Genomic DNA, 19,499 nt, shown 5'->3' with positions numbered 1-19,499 from the left:
ATCTATCTATCTATCTATCTATCTATCTATCTATCTATCTATCTATCAGTTTATTTAATTTGGTGTTACCCCAGTTAGAACATAAGCAATACTTAGAGGCTATAGTTTGCTTTGAGTGTGTGTGTGTGTGTGTGTGTCTGATGCTGAGGACAGTGCCTGGTATATGTTAAGAGTTTAATAAGTGTGCTTTAATTTACAATGTTGGAAATTTTGAAGTTTGAATTGGATAAATTTCATTTATCTGGAAAATTCATTGCTGTGGAATTACTTTATCCATTTCCAGGTAAATAATTTGTTATTGTATAATTAAATTAATCTCTATATCAAAACAAAACATAGAGGCCATCTGTTAGGATTTGGTTTTAAGTAGGCTTGGTTAAATGGTGTAGTTCATTGAATTTGACTACAGGTAAGCTATATGAAAATCTTGGTAATTCAGATAACTGCCTTGCAATCCATGACATGTATATTAATACACAGTCTAGTATCTTTCTGTATAAACAACTATTTTAGTTTTTTACTTAGAGATGGAGATAGCCTGAGACCCATATCTGTCTCATTGTTCAATTTCATGTAGCCTCTGGTCAGTATTTCTAAAAGTATTGACTTTTGACACTAAAATTTCATTAATATTTACAGCTTATGTGGAGTAATGTTAAAAAAATTTTAGATATGGTCATTAGAAATCCTCCAACCTATCTCCTTTGTTTTATAGATGAGCAAACTGAGGGCCCAGAGTGGCTGTGACACAGTTCAATTTGCCAACAACTACCTGTGTGACCATAATTTATCCCTTGTTTAAGTATGTTGATGTGTGAAGTGGTGAGTTAGTACATTTGCATGGCAGCTAGGTTCTAATTTTCAAATCTTTTGGTTCTTTTTTTTCCCCCACTTTAGACTCACTTCTGCAAGCTGGTTTAATTTTTAGAGTAAAGATTCTGTTAATTTTTAAGCTGTATTGATGTCTTTCGAAAAAGCGGTCCAGTTTTGTTCACAGATTCCACTTTTTAGTTCCAGTCTAGAAGTACAATTTCTTCAAGGAAAGAATTGGCACACATTTTTCCCTTGATACTATTCCTTTTGGCACTCGATGGATAAAATATGGATTAATGTACTTTAGTTTGTAGTTTTTTATGACTTGTATAGAAGTTCACATATAAGTTTTGGGTATTCCTAATAGGCATGCGTCTTTCTGGATATAATCAAGAAAAACTCAGTTGTCTGTTCAGTTCGAATAAGAAATAATGTTAACACCTTTTTGTTCCTTTGGTTTTCCTGTTTGTTAAATGAGTATAATGATAATCAGAGTATTTTGTTCATATCTTTTGAGATCATCTATATGTTAAATACTTTTCTTCTCATGTAAGATGTTAACGATTTTAATAATGAGCTTTTGCTTACTCTTTAAAAAAAGAAAGATCACTGTGATAATGTTACATAACATTTTACTTTTGGAAAATCTGTTTCTTCCGTTTTCCCATAAATCTATGCCTAATTTATTTTTCTTATACTTAAATCCATTGTCTTTGTTTAACAGCATTAGTCTCTTTGATATCATTATACACATATGCTAATTTATTTCATTTTTAGTGAAGTCCTATCAAAACATCCAGGATTGAGAAGACCCATTTAAAAGGGGCAGTTGGTATGAAAGAACTGAGAAAAAGAGGCAATCAAATGTGAGGGTTAATTGAAGACTTTAGTTTAACATAAATACTTCTGTGTTTGTTTTTGTGTTTATGTGTGATGTGTTTTAGGGGGAACTTGAAAGGCAACTTTTACAAGCAAACCCAATCCTTGAATCATTTGGAAATGCAAAAACTGTGAAAAATGACAACTCTTCTCGTTTTGTAAGTTTAATAACACCATAAAGTTTAATTCCTCAGTTTTCTGTCTGAATTACTGGCATGAATAATAAAATAAAGTTATTATACCTCCAAGAATTTAAGCAGAAATTGAACTGCAAAGTAGAAGACAGGTGGATTATTGGGGGGAAAAAGTAAGTGCTATTGGAGATAGAATTTTTAAAAATAGTTTGCTATTTCATGAGATGACTTAAAGCATTTTTTACTATGTTTAATTTTGTTATTTGCTAGAACTTAAAAATGTTTGATATGTAAATTGGCATATATATACAAATTTTTGAAGCTAATTCAGAATTACCAAAAGTTTGACTAAATTTGGCCTTTGATTTGATTTGCTTTTTAAAATATATCTGTTAATTTATATTATAGTCTCATTTTTTTAAGCTGTTGTATTTGTACAGAATGAGACTTGATTTCTTAAAAGAATACATGTCAAAAAATGCATATTTTGGAGATGGAATGTTATGTCCATATTCGTGGAGGATGCAGAATTGAAATTTGTGTTGGAAGTGTTGTTTTATGCTCTTACTGTTTCTTATGGTCTGTTATACCTCCCCCTCAATTATTCCATTTTTGCTTCATTTACTGGATGCTATTCTCTAGGAGGAGAATGTTATGTTCCTAAAAGAATATGAAATCTTTAATAAAGTGAAGGTTAACTTTAATAAAGTTAAGCTAAAGTCTCTTGTAGCCCTAAGTGTCTACAAATATATAGAATGATGTTTCACAGTTGTAAAGGACCTTAGAAACAATCTAGTCCAGTTTCTTACATTTTACAGAAAACTGAATCCCACAGAGTGAAAGTGACTGGTCCATTAAGGTCACAGACACAGTGGTAGTATTAGAACCAGGACAAGAACCTGGGTCTTCTCACTCCTAATCTCTGTTTTTCTTTCTATGCCTTCTTTGTTTTTTAGGTCAAGACTATCAGTTTTTCTTAAGTACATTGTTCAAGGATTTTTACTTGAATTTTCCCTTTCTTCATTTTGTATATGCCCTAAAGTACAAATTCCTTTCATGTTGTTTCTGTCTGTTCCCATGGTGCCCAGCAGAAACAGAGCACCTATCAGCATTGTCTTAATTGTCTCTCCTCAGTCTAGGGGAGATAGAAAAACATCTTATTCCTCAGTCTTCCTTCAATTATAAAAACACAAATAACTTCCTTTCCCTCCTTCCAGAAAGCTTAGATTTGTGTTTGGGATAGGGAAGAGAAGGGTGAGGGGAATAAATATTTACTAAATACCTACTATATGCCAGACAGGGTATGAAGCACATTACAAACATTATTTTATTTGATGCTATGGGAGAGAAGCACAGTTTCTTATTTTGGTCATGTTGTGTACTGATAAACTGGTATCTTGAGAACTTTGTAGACATTGAGAGAGTCTAATACTTCCTGGGAGACTCCATTAATTCTGATAATGAAGTACTGTAAGGTAGCTAATAAAATGTGTTATGAAACCTGCTTACCTCAAGAAGAAACATTTTTATTTTTACTCAGTGTTCTGTATGATTCCCAAGAAATCTGAGAGGAATTCTGTTTGTCTTGGATCTCAGGGATGAAATTTACCATGCACAAAAACATTTTTTTTAATTATATTTTATGTTTATTTTTAGTTTACATCATTCATTTCCACAAGATTTTGAGTTACAAATTTTCTCCCCATTTTTCCCTTGCCCACCACGCCAAAACAGCGATCCCACTGAATACCCTCTCCTCCAATCTGCTGTCTCCTACATCCTCCCCCTCTATCTTTCCAGTAGGGCAAGATGGATCTCTATGCCTCAGTGCCTGTATATCTTATTTCCCAGTTGCATGAATAAAAAATAATACATATTTTTTTCTAAATATTTGATTTTAAAACTTTGAATTCCAGATTCTTTCCCTTCCTCCCTCCTCACCTATCCTTACTGGGAAGATAAGCAATTCAGTATAGGTTGTACATGTGTAGCTATGCAAAACCTTTCCATAGTGGATATATTGTGAAAGACTGATTATTTTTCCCTCCATCCTATACCACCCCCCACTTGTTCTGTTCTCTACTTTGACCTTGACCCTTTTCAAAAGTGTATGCACTAAAACATTTTAAGGGAGTTGCCATGGAGTAGCTCTGTGCTCTGTTCTTTTAATGTAGTATCCTTGCATATCATTGTCTCTCCAGAACTTAGCCAGTTCTGGGGCATAAGGTAAGTAATTTTCACTCTCTATCCTTCCATCTGTTTGTATTTTCCTATTTCTTAAAGTGTTTGCCAAAGCACTGGTAGAATGATTTCAGATGATTTGTCCTTGAAGTAAGCATATATATTTCCAGCATTGGAAAGTAGATGATCTGCTTAATTTGTACTTCAAACTAGTTTTTAATAAGAAACAAAAACCCCCCACAGAACTATCCTGGTGCTTATTTAGGTGACAAAATTTACTGGGCCCACTTACACTCTGTAAATGTGTAGTCTTTCCTTCCTCTTTCCAGAGTTCAGTCATTGTTCAACCTAGACAAATGCTTCCAAAAGTATTCCTTACTTACAGGGGAATTCCAGTGCCTCTCACCATAGACATGCTTCTAATAACAAGAATACACAAGAGACTTTGCTTCTCTTTAACATGTAGGATTAACAAGCATGAAATAACACATTGTGATGGATTCTAGATGATCTTAGGAGTGTCACCTTCTGTCCTTCTCTGTGTGTGCCCCCTTTCCAGAAAACACACACACATACACACACATATATAGATAGATAGATAGATAGTATACTAGATTTATCTGTTTTAGCAATCATCTATATCATTTGATAGATGGAGCCAGATGCACACACTTTCCATTAGCAGTAATTCTACCAATATATTCCCACAGAGAAGGATGTAATACATTTTGCCCTTAAGGGTAAATCAAATACAGCAAATAAAATAATAACACAAAACTAAAGCATATTATTATTAATTTAAAGAAGGCATATAATGAATAAAAATGAAGAGGCAAAAAAGACTTGATTATCAAGAATTTGTTATGCACCTACTGTATGGGAGACACTGTTATAAACATTAGGGAAATAAATATAAACAAGACAGTTCTTGAACTCAAGGAGCTTATGTTCTACTTAGGTAGACATGTTCATAAATAAGAATATGTAAGCTAACTTTTTATACAGGGAAGATACTAGGACCTGAGGGGATCAGGGTAATCTCATGTAGGACATGAATCTTGAAAAGAGTTTTGGGGAAAACAAGGATTCTAAAATATGGAGTTGAGGAAGGAAGATGTCATACAGAGACAGCCAATGCAAAGGCCTGGAAACAGGAGATAGAATGACGTATATGGAATAGTATTAAGACCTTTTTGGCTGAACCACAGAGGGTAGGAAGAGGAATGATATGTAAAGTTGGAAGTGTGTTTGGGACCAGATTGTGAATGGCTTTAAAAGTCAAACAGAGGAGTTATAGAGAAGTGTGGAGAGATACAGTGGGAGAGGTAGACCTGGAAGAGGAGACTGATTTCTCACTTCTTATGTATGATAGAAAAGCAGATGAAGAGAGAGGCATGGATTTAGAAAAAAAAAATAAGAGTATTGAGAAAGAAGACGGGTCCAGTAGATCAGAAGCTTAGGTGAATATTAGCTGAGATAAACACCGTTTTCCCCCACACCCATATTTGTGGTGTTTATTTCCATTTTGGTTAGAATCAAATCTATCACTGACTAAGCAAAACACATTCTTTAGGGTAGATCGGTTATGGTTGGAGCAATATTAACCATTGAACTAGATTCCTTCTGTGTTCTAGAGGTTACCAAACTCCTCTACATAGAAAAGTTGTGAACCCCCAAAAAAGAATTTTCTAAAAACTGTTATCTTTTTTTTTACATCACTTTCATTTTCAGCTATTTCTCCCTCTTCTCCAGTCAGATAACAATTCCTTGTATCAATAAAGTAAAAAGAGGGGTGTGTGTGTGTATGTATGTATGTATATCAATAAAATAAAAGAGGTGTGTGTGCATTAAAAGTAGTTTAATTAAATTAACAAACACATGAACAGATTGACATTATATGCAATATTCCATGCCCATGATCACCCACCTCTTCAAAGAAAAGAGGGAGGTGTATTTACTCCTGTCTTTTTCAGGGCCAGCTTTGGTCATCACAGTTTTGGTAACCCAATTTCAAAGAAGATATTTTAGAATTGTCTTTGAGAATTATGGCCTTGTTTTATTGAGTAGTGAAGTTTTTTTTGTTTTGTTTTCTCTTACCTGACAGCCTTTCAGAATATTCAGGGGGTCCCAAAAATCAGTGTAATTTTAATGCTCTTAAGGCTTAAAACTGAACTCTGCCTTTTGGGGCATCCTGTAGATGTCAGAACTGAAAGGTAACTTAAATGAAATGGGCCTTTGTTACTTCCACTCATTGCTTCTGATTCTGCTCCCTGGGATTAATCAGTTTAAACCTATTTCATGTGACAGTTCTTCAGTACTTTTAAGATAGCTATCCTGTTCTATCACAGCTCCCCTCCCCCAAGCCTTCTCTTCTCTAGGTTAAGCATGCCCAGTTCCACATGGCTTGTCAATATCTTCTTTTCCTTTTTCCTAATAAGATCTCTAGTTTCTTATTGATTGCCTGAACATGATTTTTTGGGGGGGTGGAGTGGGGAAGTAGGGCAATTGGGGTTAAGTGACTTGTCCAAGGTCACACGGCTAGTTTTGTGTTTGTGTTAAGTGTCTGAGGCTGGATTGAACTCAGGGCCTCCTGACTCCAGGGTTGGTGCATAAATGGTGAATAAAGATTCTCTGATTTTTAAAATATAAACATTTGAAGCTATCAGTTTTATTGTTCTCAGATTATGTGCAAAATGAAAATTCCTAGGGCCTAGGCTGTGGTCTTTTGACTGAGTCCAGGTTTTACAGAACAAATCCTTTTATTAAGGGGATTTGTTCTGTGAAGTTTGGATTCAGTCAAAGGGCCACACTTGAGGACCTAGAGGGCCATGTATGGCCTCAAGGCCACAGGTTCCTGATACCTGTCCTTGGTCATAAGGGTGTATTCTTGAACCTATCAATACTATAGGTATTATGTGTTTAAAACTGAATTCTCAACGCTGGATGTATATTTTTCAGTCTACTAAGAATGCTTTAGTTGCAATCTGTGTTCAGCTTTTGTTATCACCAAAGATGGCTGTTAAGATTTGAAATGTCAAACCTCCACCCTGTTTGTGCAGACAGCTATTTTGCTTTAGGATGTTGACCCTGGCTACTATGCATGTAGTTACTTCTAGGCCCTCCTTGGAATGTTGACCCTCATATTGTACCTGTATTCTAGTTTCTAACCTTTGCTGATAGACATCCTATAAGACAGCACTGCTTTAGAGAATAAAAAATGTTTTCTGAGTATAAAGAGTGGGAGATATTGTTGCATGTGGAACAATCCCTTTTCACACTAACACTGATTGTAAAATGTTTTGGGGTAGCCCAGTGACTCAGGTGGATGGATTAAAATAAAATAAAAATTGTATCATATAAATATTTTTTAGATAAGAAACTGATTAAAATTAGAGGCAAGTGGCCCAGTAAATAAAACATTGCATCAGTAGTTAGGAAGACCTGAGTTCAAATTCTACCTCAAACATTTTATAGCTATTTGACTTCTTCACTGATAATGTTGTTATTATTAACAAAATCTTAAGCCTTGATTTGGCTCCTTTTTTTCCTTAACAAATGCATTTCAATTTTGGCTATATTTGTGATTTTGTTACTATAGTGGACTCCTGATGAGGAAACCCCCTCTACCTATGTAGTTCATCTTAGAAATTTGCCTGCATCGCAAAGGGGTTAAATTACTCTCCCAAGTTCACAAAACTAATGGGTTTCAGAAGCAGTATTTTAATGGTGACAATAGCTAAAGCTAGCTTTCAGCAAATGTATAAGAAATGATGCTGTGAAACACCTAAACCAAACAGGGTTGGTTCTCAGCAGGCATTATGCTGGCAAAATTAATATTACTGAATCTGCCCAACCACTTGAAACACCAGCCGGCCTTCTTTGTCATATTCCACGACTGTCCAAGCTGGTATCTTATTCATATACTTCACAAAGCAGTGTGCAAGAGGTTGTTGCCATCACGAGCAGCAGTAGCAGAGCCATTCTGGAGGCCACCATCTTGGCTAGCTTCAACAGTAAAATTCTTAGCAGCCTTTGTTGTTGTAATTCATCTTTGACTAGATCTCTCTAGTCTTAGCTTTATATTTTAAACTGTGGACTAGATTTCTAACTTCCATTTGGATATCACTTCTTAACCAGATGCTTATTTCCAAATTATTATTTCTCTGCTATTGCCTTCAGTGGCCTAAAGTGAGAAAAATTTAAACTATTCCACTTTGGTCTTTAGTTTCTTGCTCAAGACTTCATAATCACTGACAATATTTTTTGAACTTTCTTCTAGTATCATTGACGTTTAACTAAAGTGGGTAGTTGTATTTTTTTTTTTCCTTTTTAAGTTCTGGGGAAGTTCTCTGTTTTGTCTTGTTTATGTGTTTTTTTTTTTTTTTTATAAGCAATCGGGGTTAAGTAACTTGCTCAAGGTTACACGGCCAGTCATTTCTGGGTGTGGTGCTGAGTATCTGAGCCCGGATTTGATCCAGGTCATCTCGACACTGGGGCACCGGTGCTCTTACTTGCTGAGCCACCTGGCCGCCCCTAAGCAATTGGGGTTAAGTAACTTGCTCAAGTTTACACGGCCAGGTGTTTCTGGGTGGGTGCTAAGTGTCTGAGCCCAGATTCGATCCCCAGGTTGTCCTGACACTGGGGCCAGTGCTCTTTCTCACTGTGCTACCTGGCCACCCCTTGTTTATGTGTTTTAATGATATAACCAACCTTTCTGTTATCATCAAGGTAGGTTGTTAAATTGCTGCCTTGCCCTGAACAAGGCATCACAAACTACTTCTATACTTCTACTCTTTGATACTTGCTCTGACCCTTACATTATCATCTCTCACCTGAGCTTCTTTGCCTCTACTATATATGTATCTGTGTATAACATAAAAATATTTAGGGGTATGTGGGTATGGGTTTGTGGGTGTGGACAAGCAGTTTCTTCCTCCTCAGAGTATTTACCTCTGCTCTTCAGGAGAACCTAAAAAATAGCTTCTGGATTTTTTTTAAGCTCCCATTATATTACCTTTTTATTTCCCATTCTCCTCTGTGTAAGACTCTTCCATTCCTCCTCCTATAAAGGGTGACATCTCCTCTCCTTTACTTCAGGTCCTTATTATTCTTTCACATTTGTTTCCTTTAAGCACACTATTTTCCCTAACAACCTTTAGTGTGATTGTGTATTCTTAGGGTCTTTTATCTGCCTCCACAAAGAGTACCAGCCTTCATCCTTGATTTCAGTGATATAATTTAATTTTTTTCAGTAACACAGATTGTCACTTGGCCTAATACAGTCTCAGAAAGTTATTCTGACTGCAAAATTCATTCTTTCCCCATTTGTTGGTGAATACCTCAAAACTTAACTAGATTGATCCTTAACCTTTATTAGATCCATTCTTGAAAACTTAATGTATAGTATAGTACCTTTCATATCTTATTTTTTGCTGAAATAATCTTGAATAACCCATCATTGCTGTTTTACCATAATGAAGCAGAAGAGTAGGATTGATTGTAAAGAGTGCTGGAAATTATAGCACTATTTTTTTACCAAGATTTTTTGACCAAACATGGATTTTGAACTTTGGAAATCTGACCTAATGTTATAATACTGCTGTTTATTATTAAAAGATTAGGAACATTTGGTTTGATATCACTAAAAGTAAGCTCAAAATACATAATGCCAAAAAAATCTTGGTAAGTTTTTCACTTCAGTGGGAAAAAATATTATTCAGGCAGTTTGACTTAATTGAGTGTTCAGTTCAAATTTTTAAAATAGTCTAATCATTTGTTTTATATGCATTTTAGTTTGGTAGCTAGATGATGGATCTTAAAGAGTAATATCTGCTTTTAATACTGACTCTCAGTTTTAGTATATAGCCTATGCTGCTGTGGGATAGATTGCTCACCATTTCTATAGGAAATTCTATTTTCTCCAGTAGTCACAGTGGAGCAATCACATTTGGACTCTAATCCTGAAATCCGCAATAGCCTCTGTGATGTATTAGAAATGACACTAGGGGTGACTAGGTGGCACAGTGAATAGAGCACCTGCCCTGGAGTCAGGAGGACCTGAGTTCAAATCCAGCCTCAGACACTTGATGCACTAGCTGTGTGACCTTGGGCAAGTCATGTAACCCCAACTGCCTTTCCTCTCCCTCCAAAAACAAACAAACAAACAGAAATGACACTAAAGGAACCTGACAGGAAGAGAAGTTAAACCAGATATATGCACAGAAGTCCCTGCTAGAGGTGAGAATTTTGAGCATATTGTTGGATCTGTTCTCAAGATAGCTTAAAGAGAAGCACATACCAAGTGATTATAAAAAAATGCATGGATGATATGACTGCCAAAAATAATCACAAGAACATCTCTGCTACTGTGTATGTCTGACCTCATCTCTGCAAAAGCTCAGTGCCAACAATCTATAAGTGTGAAGCATCTTTAGTGAAAATGTGAAAAATTAGTAAGATGGCTTTTGTAATCAGAATTGTATAGCAGACCAGTAATTTGTTGTCTTAATTGATTGAAAGTAGCAGAGAATACAAGATTGTGCTATTATTATTTTGTTGACTATATTTTTTATAAAACTATTTGGTTTGACAGATGCCATAAAGGCTGTTCTCCAACATGATGTTAATTTTAAAATGTGTATTTTAAGACATCTGCATGTATTAAAGTTGCGTAAGATTCCTCAAAAAATATAGCTTCTGTTCTTTCTATGCAGTTGTGTAAATGCCTTTTCTAATAGCTATTTGATGCTACTATCTGATTGTTAATGGGTAGCATATTAGTTGGGGTTTATGAGCTCCTCTTAAGAGTAGTCCCACAGGCTTATCAATAAAACTTGAGAAAGCATCCTCTTTCTGTAGAAAGTATCCTTTTCCATTCAATCTTTGAGTTTTAGGCAACTGTACAGATCAGAGGGGATACTATATACTGTGGGGGTTTCACCCAAGATGTGTGTAACTTCTCCATACATTTGTAGGGAGCTACTAAAGAATCTCTATTTTGTATTCTTTAATTTTGCACAGATCCACGAGAGGACAATTAATATTTGCTTTCTTTGTTTTAGTTTAGACAGTTTTCTAGTATCTTTCCTTTATAAGCCATACTTGCTTCTTTGTCAGTAGGAAAATATGAATATTTATGGTTGAATGTTTTAGGTACTGATATCTGTTCTTATACTGCATCCATTATTAATATGGAGGAGAATATAAGCAACATGGATATCCTTAGAACACTTGTGCCTTTTTTCACTGGCTGTTCCCATGCCTAGAATTCTTTCCCTCTTCCTCTTCACCACCTAACTTCCCTAATTCCCTTCAGGTCCCAGCTAAATTCTTAATTTTCTGTCAAAAAGCTATTATTGAACTCTCTTAATTCTAGTGCTTTCCCTTTGTTGAAATAGTCTGGCTTTGTTTCAAAGTGATTGTAGTTAAGGATTAGTAGGATGTTTTTGTTCTTCCTCATGGTAGAAAATCTTTTGCTATGGAAGAGTTAACTTCTACATAACCGTCAGACTGTGTAAGAATGACCTTAATAACATCCATATGAATATGAAGTGGAGGTGATGAATAGATTTAAGGGGTTAGATCTGGTAGATAGAGTACCTGAAGAACTATGGACAGAGGTTCACAGTATTAAATAGTACAGGAGGCAGCAACAGAAAACATTCTAAAGAAAAAGAGCAAGAAAGCAAAATAGCTGTCTGATGAGGCTTTACAAATAGTTGAGGAAAGAAGGAAAGAGAAAGATATACCCAACTGAATGCAGAATTCTGGAGAATAGCCAGGAGAAATAAGTAGGTTCTCTTAAATGAACAATACAAAGAAATAGAGGAAAATTATAGAATGGGAAAGACTATAGGTCTGTTTAAAAAATGGGCGTGATAAAAGACAAAAATGGTAGCAATTTGCCAGAAACAGAAGAGATTAAGAGAGGTAGCGTGAATATACAGAAGAACTATACAAGAAAGATCTTAACATCAGTAACCACAATGGTGTGGTTACTGATCTACAGCCAGACATCCTGGATAATAAAGTGTGCCTTAGGAAGCACTATTAACAGTAAGACTAGTGGAGGTACCAGAACTCTAGCGGAGCTATTTAAAATTCTAAAAGATGATGCTGTTTTTTTTTTTTTCTGTTTTTTTGTTTGTTTGTTTTGCTTTTTGGAGGGCAATTGGGGTTAAGTGACTTGCCCAAGGTCACACGGCTAGTTTTTGTGTTAAAGTGTCTGAGATCGAATTTGAACTCAGGTCCTCCTGACTCCAGGGCTGGTGCTCTATTCACTGCGCCACCTAGCCACCCCAAGATAATACTGTTAAAGTGCTGCACTTAATATCTAGCAAATTTGGAAAATACAACAGTGACCACTGGATTGGAAAAGGATCAGTTGTTCCAATCCTAAAGAAGGGCAATTACATTTCAGCTTAGTGCATTGTTTACAAATACACCATTAAATAAATATGGTGATATGTGTAAAAGATCCACTTTTCTTGGAGATTCCAATGATAGTAGTGATGTTATTGACCCAGTATTAATAGTCCTATAAATTGTTTGAATTTCATCAAGTAATTCACCCTCTCATTTTCTTGCTTGAGCATAAAAGAACACACTAGATACCTGGCTTAGGTTAGGGGTTTACTCTATAAGCATAGACAGTAAAGGTTTTTTTCCCTTTTATTAAGTATGTCATTCAGTAAATATTCATTAATCACCTCACCTACAGTGTGACAGTGTGCTAACTACTGGAGAATTATTTTAGTTATTTATTAGTTAATTTTACCTTTCATAAAATTTTCATTAATTCTTTTAGTGGATATTTAATGAGTTCTTACACTGTGTTTCTGTGTACCTGGGCTGCATTCCTAAGGTTCTTCAGTCAATTTACAAGCATTTGTTAAGAGCCTACTATATTCTGCTAGTTACTTGGATTACAAATGCAAAGAAACATGAGTACCTACACTCAGATTTTTTTATGAGGATTTACACTCAAATGGAAAAGACAATTAGTACACATATAATTATATACAAAATAAAATAAAGAAATACATAAGGAATAACTATAAAATGGTTTAAAAAAGAATTTGTGAGGGAAAGAACTAGCAGTTATGGAGATCAAGAAAGACTTCATACAAAGAGTGACACTTGAACTGCATCTTGAAGGAAAAAAAGGTTTCTATAAGGTGATGCTGAGAAAGTAGTGCCCCACCAAAACTGGAGATGAGGTCTCCTCTGTGGGGAACAGAAAAGGCCAATTTGGCTGTGTTCAGAGTATGGGAGTAATAAGACTGGAAAGTTAGATTGGGGTCAGATTGCAGTGGGCTTTAAAAGCTAAGCAAAAGAGATGTTACTTTATTCTAGAGACCATAGGAAGTCACTGGAATTGATGGAGTCCAGGGCATAGGGAGGCATTGGGATGGGCGGACATGATCAGATCTGTGTTTAAGGAAAACCATTTTGGTAGCTATATGTAGAATGGGGAAAGAAACCAATTAGAGCTGTTGTAATAATCAGTCAAGTGGTGATGAAAACCTAATCTAAAGTTTTATCTGTGTGAGTAGAGACAACGAGTCAACTGTGAGAGATGTAGAGATGGCACAAGATACATGTAATGAGGTAGGAGTAGGGGTTAAGTATAATATTGAGATCTTCAGCAGAAATAGGGAAGTTTGTAAGAGGTTGGTTTCGGGAAAGGAAAGATAAAGAGTTCAGTTTTGGTCATCTTGAGTTTAAGATGTGTCTGGGACATCTAGTTGAAATGTGCAAAGACAGTTGATAATAGAACTGAAGGATAGGGGAGAGGCTATATCTATCCATCCATCTATCCATCTACCTATCTATCTAATCTATCCTTCCATCCATCCATCTATATCTGTATCTTTGTGAGTTATCTGCATAGAGATGTTAGTTAAACCCTTGATTAGGTTATCAAGAAACTGTAGAGGGAGGAGAAGAGGACCCAGAACAGAAACTTGGGAAGCCTGCACAGTTTGTGGGCATAATAGGGATCATAAGCCAATGGATGAGAATGAGAAGGAACAGTAAAATAGGTAGGAATGGAACTGTTTAGACTAATCACTTGGGAGTAAGAAAGGCCGGGTCACTGAGGCAGAAATTATCCCTATGAGCATATATATATTAAGGAGACATTTCCTATCCAGAAATTCACGCCTGTGTTTCTTTAATATTATTCTGGGTAAATTTTTGGATAATTATATCATAGTCATCTCTTTTTATTAATAGAGGTATTCCTGTGTGTGTATGTGTGTGTGTGTGTGTGTGTGTGTGTGTGTGTGTGTGTGTGTGTGTGTTATTTTTGAGGTAACATAATAGAGTTCTAGATTTGGTGTCAAGAAGACATGCTTTTAAATCCCACCCAAGACACTTGATAACTGTTTGACCTTGGCTTTTCTTGTCCTCAGTTGCCTTATATGTAAAATGAGGATATTGAATTTGATGATTGCTAAGGTCCACTCTCTGGCTCTTTGATCGTACATACACACACACTTGTACTCTGTATATATTTACTTAATATAAATATATATGTGTATATATGACATGGGGAGGAAGCACATTTAATTATAGATGCTAAGAAATATCTGATGTTTGATCTTTATACTAAATTGTAAGGAAAATAACTCCTGGAAAAAACAGCTACTTAATTGAAAAGATTCAGTCTTTACTAAACATTCTAGTTAAAAACATTAATGCTAGGAAAATGAATTACAGTAGGAATTTGTATTAATATTAATACCTCTGATTATAACTTAGCTCTTTAACTTACTTTCAGGGCAAGTTTATACGGATCAACTTTGATGTCACTGGTTATATCGTTGGAGCCAACATCGAGACGTGTATCCTATTTCTACAATCTAGCATTTTTTTTTTTTAAGAATTGGGGTTAAGTAACTTGCTCAAGGTTACACGGCCAGTTATTTTTTTGTGTGGGTGCCGAGTATTTGAGGCCAGAACTGATCCCAGGTCTCCCGATGCTGGGGCCGGCACTCTTACTCACTGCTCCACCTGGCCTCCCCTTAGCATATTTCTTAAATAATTTTCTTTTCTTTATAATACTATAAGGTATAAGTAATTGTGATGGTTGATCAGGGAGCATTTTTAGAAGTACTTTAAATACTATGTCACATATATTTTACCAGTTGGAATATAATGGGTATGTATAAAATTTTCCTATAGAAATCTTTAATTCTTAATTGAACCATCAACTTCTATGTCAAGATGTCTTTGAAAGAGGCCTTGGTAAAAGATTAAGTTAAAGTTGTTCTGCTAATGTAGTTAGTTGTAATAATACTGTGAGGCAGTGTGCTATCATGCATGGATCTCTAGCTGAATAGGAAGTCAAGAAGATTTTGTATGATCCTTATCAAGTCACTTTTTTTTTCTTTTTGGAGGGCAGTTGGGTTTAAGTAATCAAGTCACTTTTCATCTCAGCATTAAGCCAACTATTTTAGACCATAAATTGTAGAGCAAATTCTTATCTTCATTAGGAGTTTTGTCACCAGGAGTTCCGTATAATAAATAAACATAAACCATCAGAAAAACCTCAACTCCTAAGACATGTGGCAGTAATATTTAATGATTTCACCGAAAAATGCCAAATTTCATAATCAGCAGTATTTGAAATATGAAGGGGAAAAAAAAACTTGAAAATATTCAGTAGCCACAAGAAATTGCAGAAGACAAGCATTTATTAACCACTCATAGTACCAAAAGGAAAGGTAGTCTCTGTCCTCAATGAATTAATTTCTAGTAGGGTAAGACAAGACATTGGGAAAGGAAATACAGAAAGTCTTAAGTGCAGCTGGGAAGGCAGTGAAGGATGGGCTGTCCTGACTTTTTCCCAGAGTAGAGACCCCAGAAAGAACTCAACAGTGGAATAAGGGGACCAGCATAGCTGTGATGGTTCACCAAAGAGGATGGAATGTTCCATTCCAAAAAGCTCCAGCTATAATGCCAAATGATAGTTGCTAAGTCCTTTCATTTTGCATTTGTAACATTTCTTATAGAACAGTCACCATCCACATACAAGCCATCATCACCTCATGCCTGGATTATTGTAATAACCTTCCAGTTGGTCTCTTTTCCTCAAGTTTCTTCTCACTTTACACCATTCTCTATTCCATTTTCAGAGTGATATTCCTAAATTGCAAGTCTGACAATGTCATTCCACTACTAAGTAAACTTCAGCAGTCCATATTTCAGGATCAAATATAAAATCCTCTGCTTGACTTTAAAAGCACTTTGTACCCTGGCTCCTACCTACTTTTCCAGACTCTTTACACATTACTCCCTTCCATGTACTCTTGTGATCTAGTAATGCTGGGCTCCTTACTGTTCCTTGAGCTCTGTGTACTTTCACTGGCTGTTCTTCATGCCTGGAATGGTGTCCTTCATCTGCTTTCTGACTTCTTTCCAGTCCCAGATAAAACCTGACCACCTACAAGAAGCCTTTCCTGATCCACCATATTTCTAATGCCTTCCCTCCATTGTATATCTCTAATTCATCCTGTGTGTATATATATATATATATATATATATATATATCTTATTTGCATGTAGTTGTTTGCATGTTGTCTTATTAGACTGTGAGCTCCTTGAGAGCAGGGATTATTTTTACCCTTCTTTGTTAACAATTTTTTTGGGAACAATGCTTAGGATAGTGCCTGTTGTATAGAAGGCATGTTGCTTGTTGTCATGTCATGCAAACCTGAGTTTAATCATAAATGAGAAAGGATGAACAATCGAGAAAAAGGTAGCATTTGAATCATTCCTGGATATTGTTCTCTCTTCTTCCCCACACCCCCCCAGCAAAGTCATGAATGGAATATTCAGTTTGTAAAGATCCCAAACCATAGAAATAAGTATATATATATAAAGGGAAGAAATAACTTATTTCTTGTTTCAAGATTACTGTTTAAATTTCATTAAAAATTATAAAATCAACAAATAAGTTTATAGAGGAGCATTTGAAAATGACAGGAGAAAAAGATTAATTGGAACAGAAAGATTATAAAACTTTTAAAAAAAACAAATATAAAAACATTTAGCTGATCTGATGTAACTGTATGGAAGAAAAAAGATAATATGAGAACATATATTTCTCAGTACCATGTTAAAGACCACAGAAAAATTGTAAATAAATGCCAGAAACACAAATATGAAGTACATCCTTTGCACAGATAAAAACACTTACTGGCACTGGAAGCATAAGCAAAAGGTTATAATCACAAATGGAGATTTCAGGATGATAGGAATAATGAGTGGGTCAAAGAAGGAATCATAGAACCAATAATTAAGTGAAAGAGGATGATGAGACAACATGTCTAAATATCAAGGATAAAGCCAAAACAATACTCAACAAAAAAATTATATTCCAAAACGAGGATATTAGCAAGCTAGATGATAAATAAACCAAATACGCAATTTAAAAAAATTTAGAAAACCAAAAGGGAAATTTCAAAATTTTGGGAAAAATAAATAGGCGAAACAAAAAATATATACTTTATAAAGTTGAAAGCTAGTACTTTGAAAAAATTAACAAAATCAAAAAAGCTTTAGCTTAACTTTAAAAGGGGAAACAGTGGTAGAATGCAGAATAACCAAATTATGACAAATACCTATTTAAATAATCTAATTTCAGAAAAGGAATTTGAATTTGATGCTCCAAAATTTCTGGGAGGGGTTTATCCTTGTCCAGATGGATTTCTAGAAGAAATTTGGAGAAAATTCTAGAATGGATCATGGAAGGATTAATTGTCCAATATCTAGCTTGAGACACAAAGAACCATAATAAGTTAACAGATTTTGCTTTTGTACTTTTTGCTAAACTAGAAAATGAAGGTATCCTTTGGAATAGAGAGATGTTCCCTTGTCAGACCTCTTCAAGGGTATCTTGTTCAATTCTAGACACCAATGTTTAATTAGAAAGTACTATTCAGGGAAAGGCAACTAGGATATTAAGTGCATGTCATAGAAACGAAAACTGGGCATGTTTAGCCTGGAGAAGAGAAGGCCCATTATTGTTGCACTCAAGCATTTGAAAGACTGACGCATACAAGAGGGATTTGACTTCTTCTGTTTGGCCCTGGAGGGCAGGAGCAACAAATGGAAGTTGAAAGGAGCCTAATTTAGGTTTGATGCCATGAAAAGCTTCTAACAGAACTGGCCCAAAGTGAGAACATGGCCCCAGGAAAGGTGGTAGGTTCCCCCTCGAGGGTTTTCAGGCAGAAGTCAGCCACCTTTTAATTTACAGTGTAGATTCTTCTAGACCGCTGCTAAGATGCCCTCCATTTCTCATATTCTATGAATTCTGTCAAATTTGTAAAAACCAATTAACTGTGATACACAAATTATTCTCAAATTGAGAAAGAAAGCCCCCTTTCCAAACTTATTTTATTGAGACATATGTAGTCCTAATACTGAATTTGTGGGAGATTAAAACACTATAGTTCAATATAATTAATGTGCATGTTTCAAAAAATTTTAATAAAACCCTGACAAAAAGCCTATAGTAGTTAGTATATCCCAACAGTTGCTTACTTGTGATCACATTGGATTTGTACCAGGTCTTCAAGCAAGGGAAACAGTTGTTTTAATTGGGGGTGGGGAGAGTTGTCCCAAACCATATGATAGCTAAAGACATTGCATAAGTCATAGACAATGTACAACATTCATTTATGCATAGATAGAGGACCTGAAATGAAAAAGTAATGAAAAACAGTATTATTTGGTATGGGGAATCTTCCCCAGTAGATAAAGAACTAAAGTAATAGTAACTCTTTACCCACTGTTAGAATTACACTTGCTCTAGAGGTGCATTGAGAGAGGAAGAATTAAGGACATAATGATATGCCAAGGGGGGGGGTAAAAAATTATCTCATTAATTATAAAATGATAGTTTACTTACAAAATCCTAGAAATTCAATGAAGAAATTGAGACAGTAACTTCAGGAAAGTTCTTGTGTATGCATGTTATGTAAAACAAAATCAAGATTTCTTTATAGTAATGACAGACTTTAAGAAAAAAAAGTCCCATTTAAAATAATTATGAAATGTTCCTTAGAAAAATAAGGAGTAGGGCGGCCAGGTAGCACAGCGAGTAAGAGTACCGGCTCCAGTGTCAGGATGACCTGGAGATCGAATCCGGGGCTCAGACACTCACTCAGCACCACACCCAGAAATAACTGGCCATGTAACCTTGAGCAAGTTACTTAACCCCGATTACTTAAAAAAAAAAAAAAAAGAAAAATAAGGAGTAGACCTAAGATTTCATTGGGAAAAGCTACTTTCAGGGAGTAACTTGATCTGCCAGTGAAGGTTAGCACCTTCCTTGGAGAGATTCTTAGAGCCCTGAGAGGTTAAGTAAACCCCAGGAGCTCACAACCAGGAGGGGTCAGAGGCAATCCTTAAACTTGGGTCTAACTTGCTTTCAATCTAGTTCTCTGTTATCTCTAAAGAAATAAAGAATTGGATTTATAATCA

The 19,499-nt window shown here is 35.4% G+C and overlaps 1 protein-coding gene across 3 annotated transcripts in view; it reads left to right on the top strand.

Moving 5' to 3' along the window:
- The window catches only part of MYH10 (myosin heavy chain 10), a 214,955-nt gene that overhangs the window by 72,630 nt on the left and 122,826 nt on the right, over window positions 1-19,499 (top strand). For all 3 annotated transcript variants that reach the window (XM_069104170.1, XM_069104168.1, XM_069104169.1), the window contains 2 exons: window positions 1,758-1,850; window positions 14,791-14,854. In XM_069104170.1, the coding sequence (XP_068960271.1) occupies window positions 1,758-1,850; window positions 14,791-14,854 (157 nt within the window). The remainder of the gene's footprint in view (window positions 1-1,757; window positions 1,851-14,790; window positions 14,855-19,499) is intronic.

Source organism: Petaurus breviceps, unplaced genomic scaffold, assembly GCF_028583685.1.
Source record: "Petaurus breviceps papuanus isolate PSGF00001 unplaced genomic scaffold, PetGlider_PUasm1.0 673, whole genome shotgun sequence".
In the NCBI taxonomy this organism is placed as follows: domain Eukaryota; kingdom Metazoa; phylum Chordata; class Mammalia; order Diprotodontia; family Petauridae; genus Petaurus; species Petaurus breviceps.
Note: the sequence above shows the minus strand (reverse complement) of the source record. Positions and strands in the feature narration are given on the sequence as shown.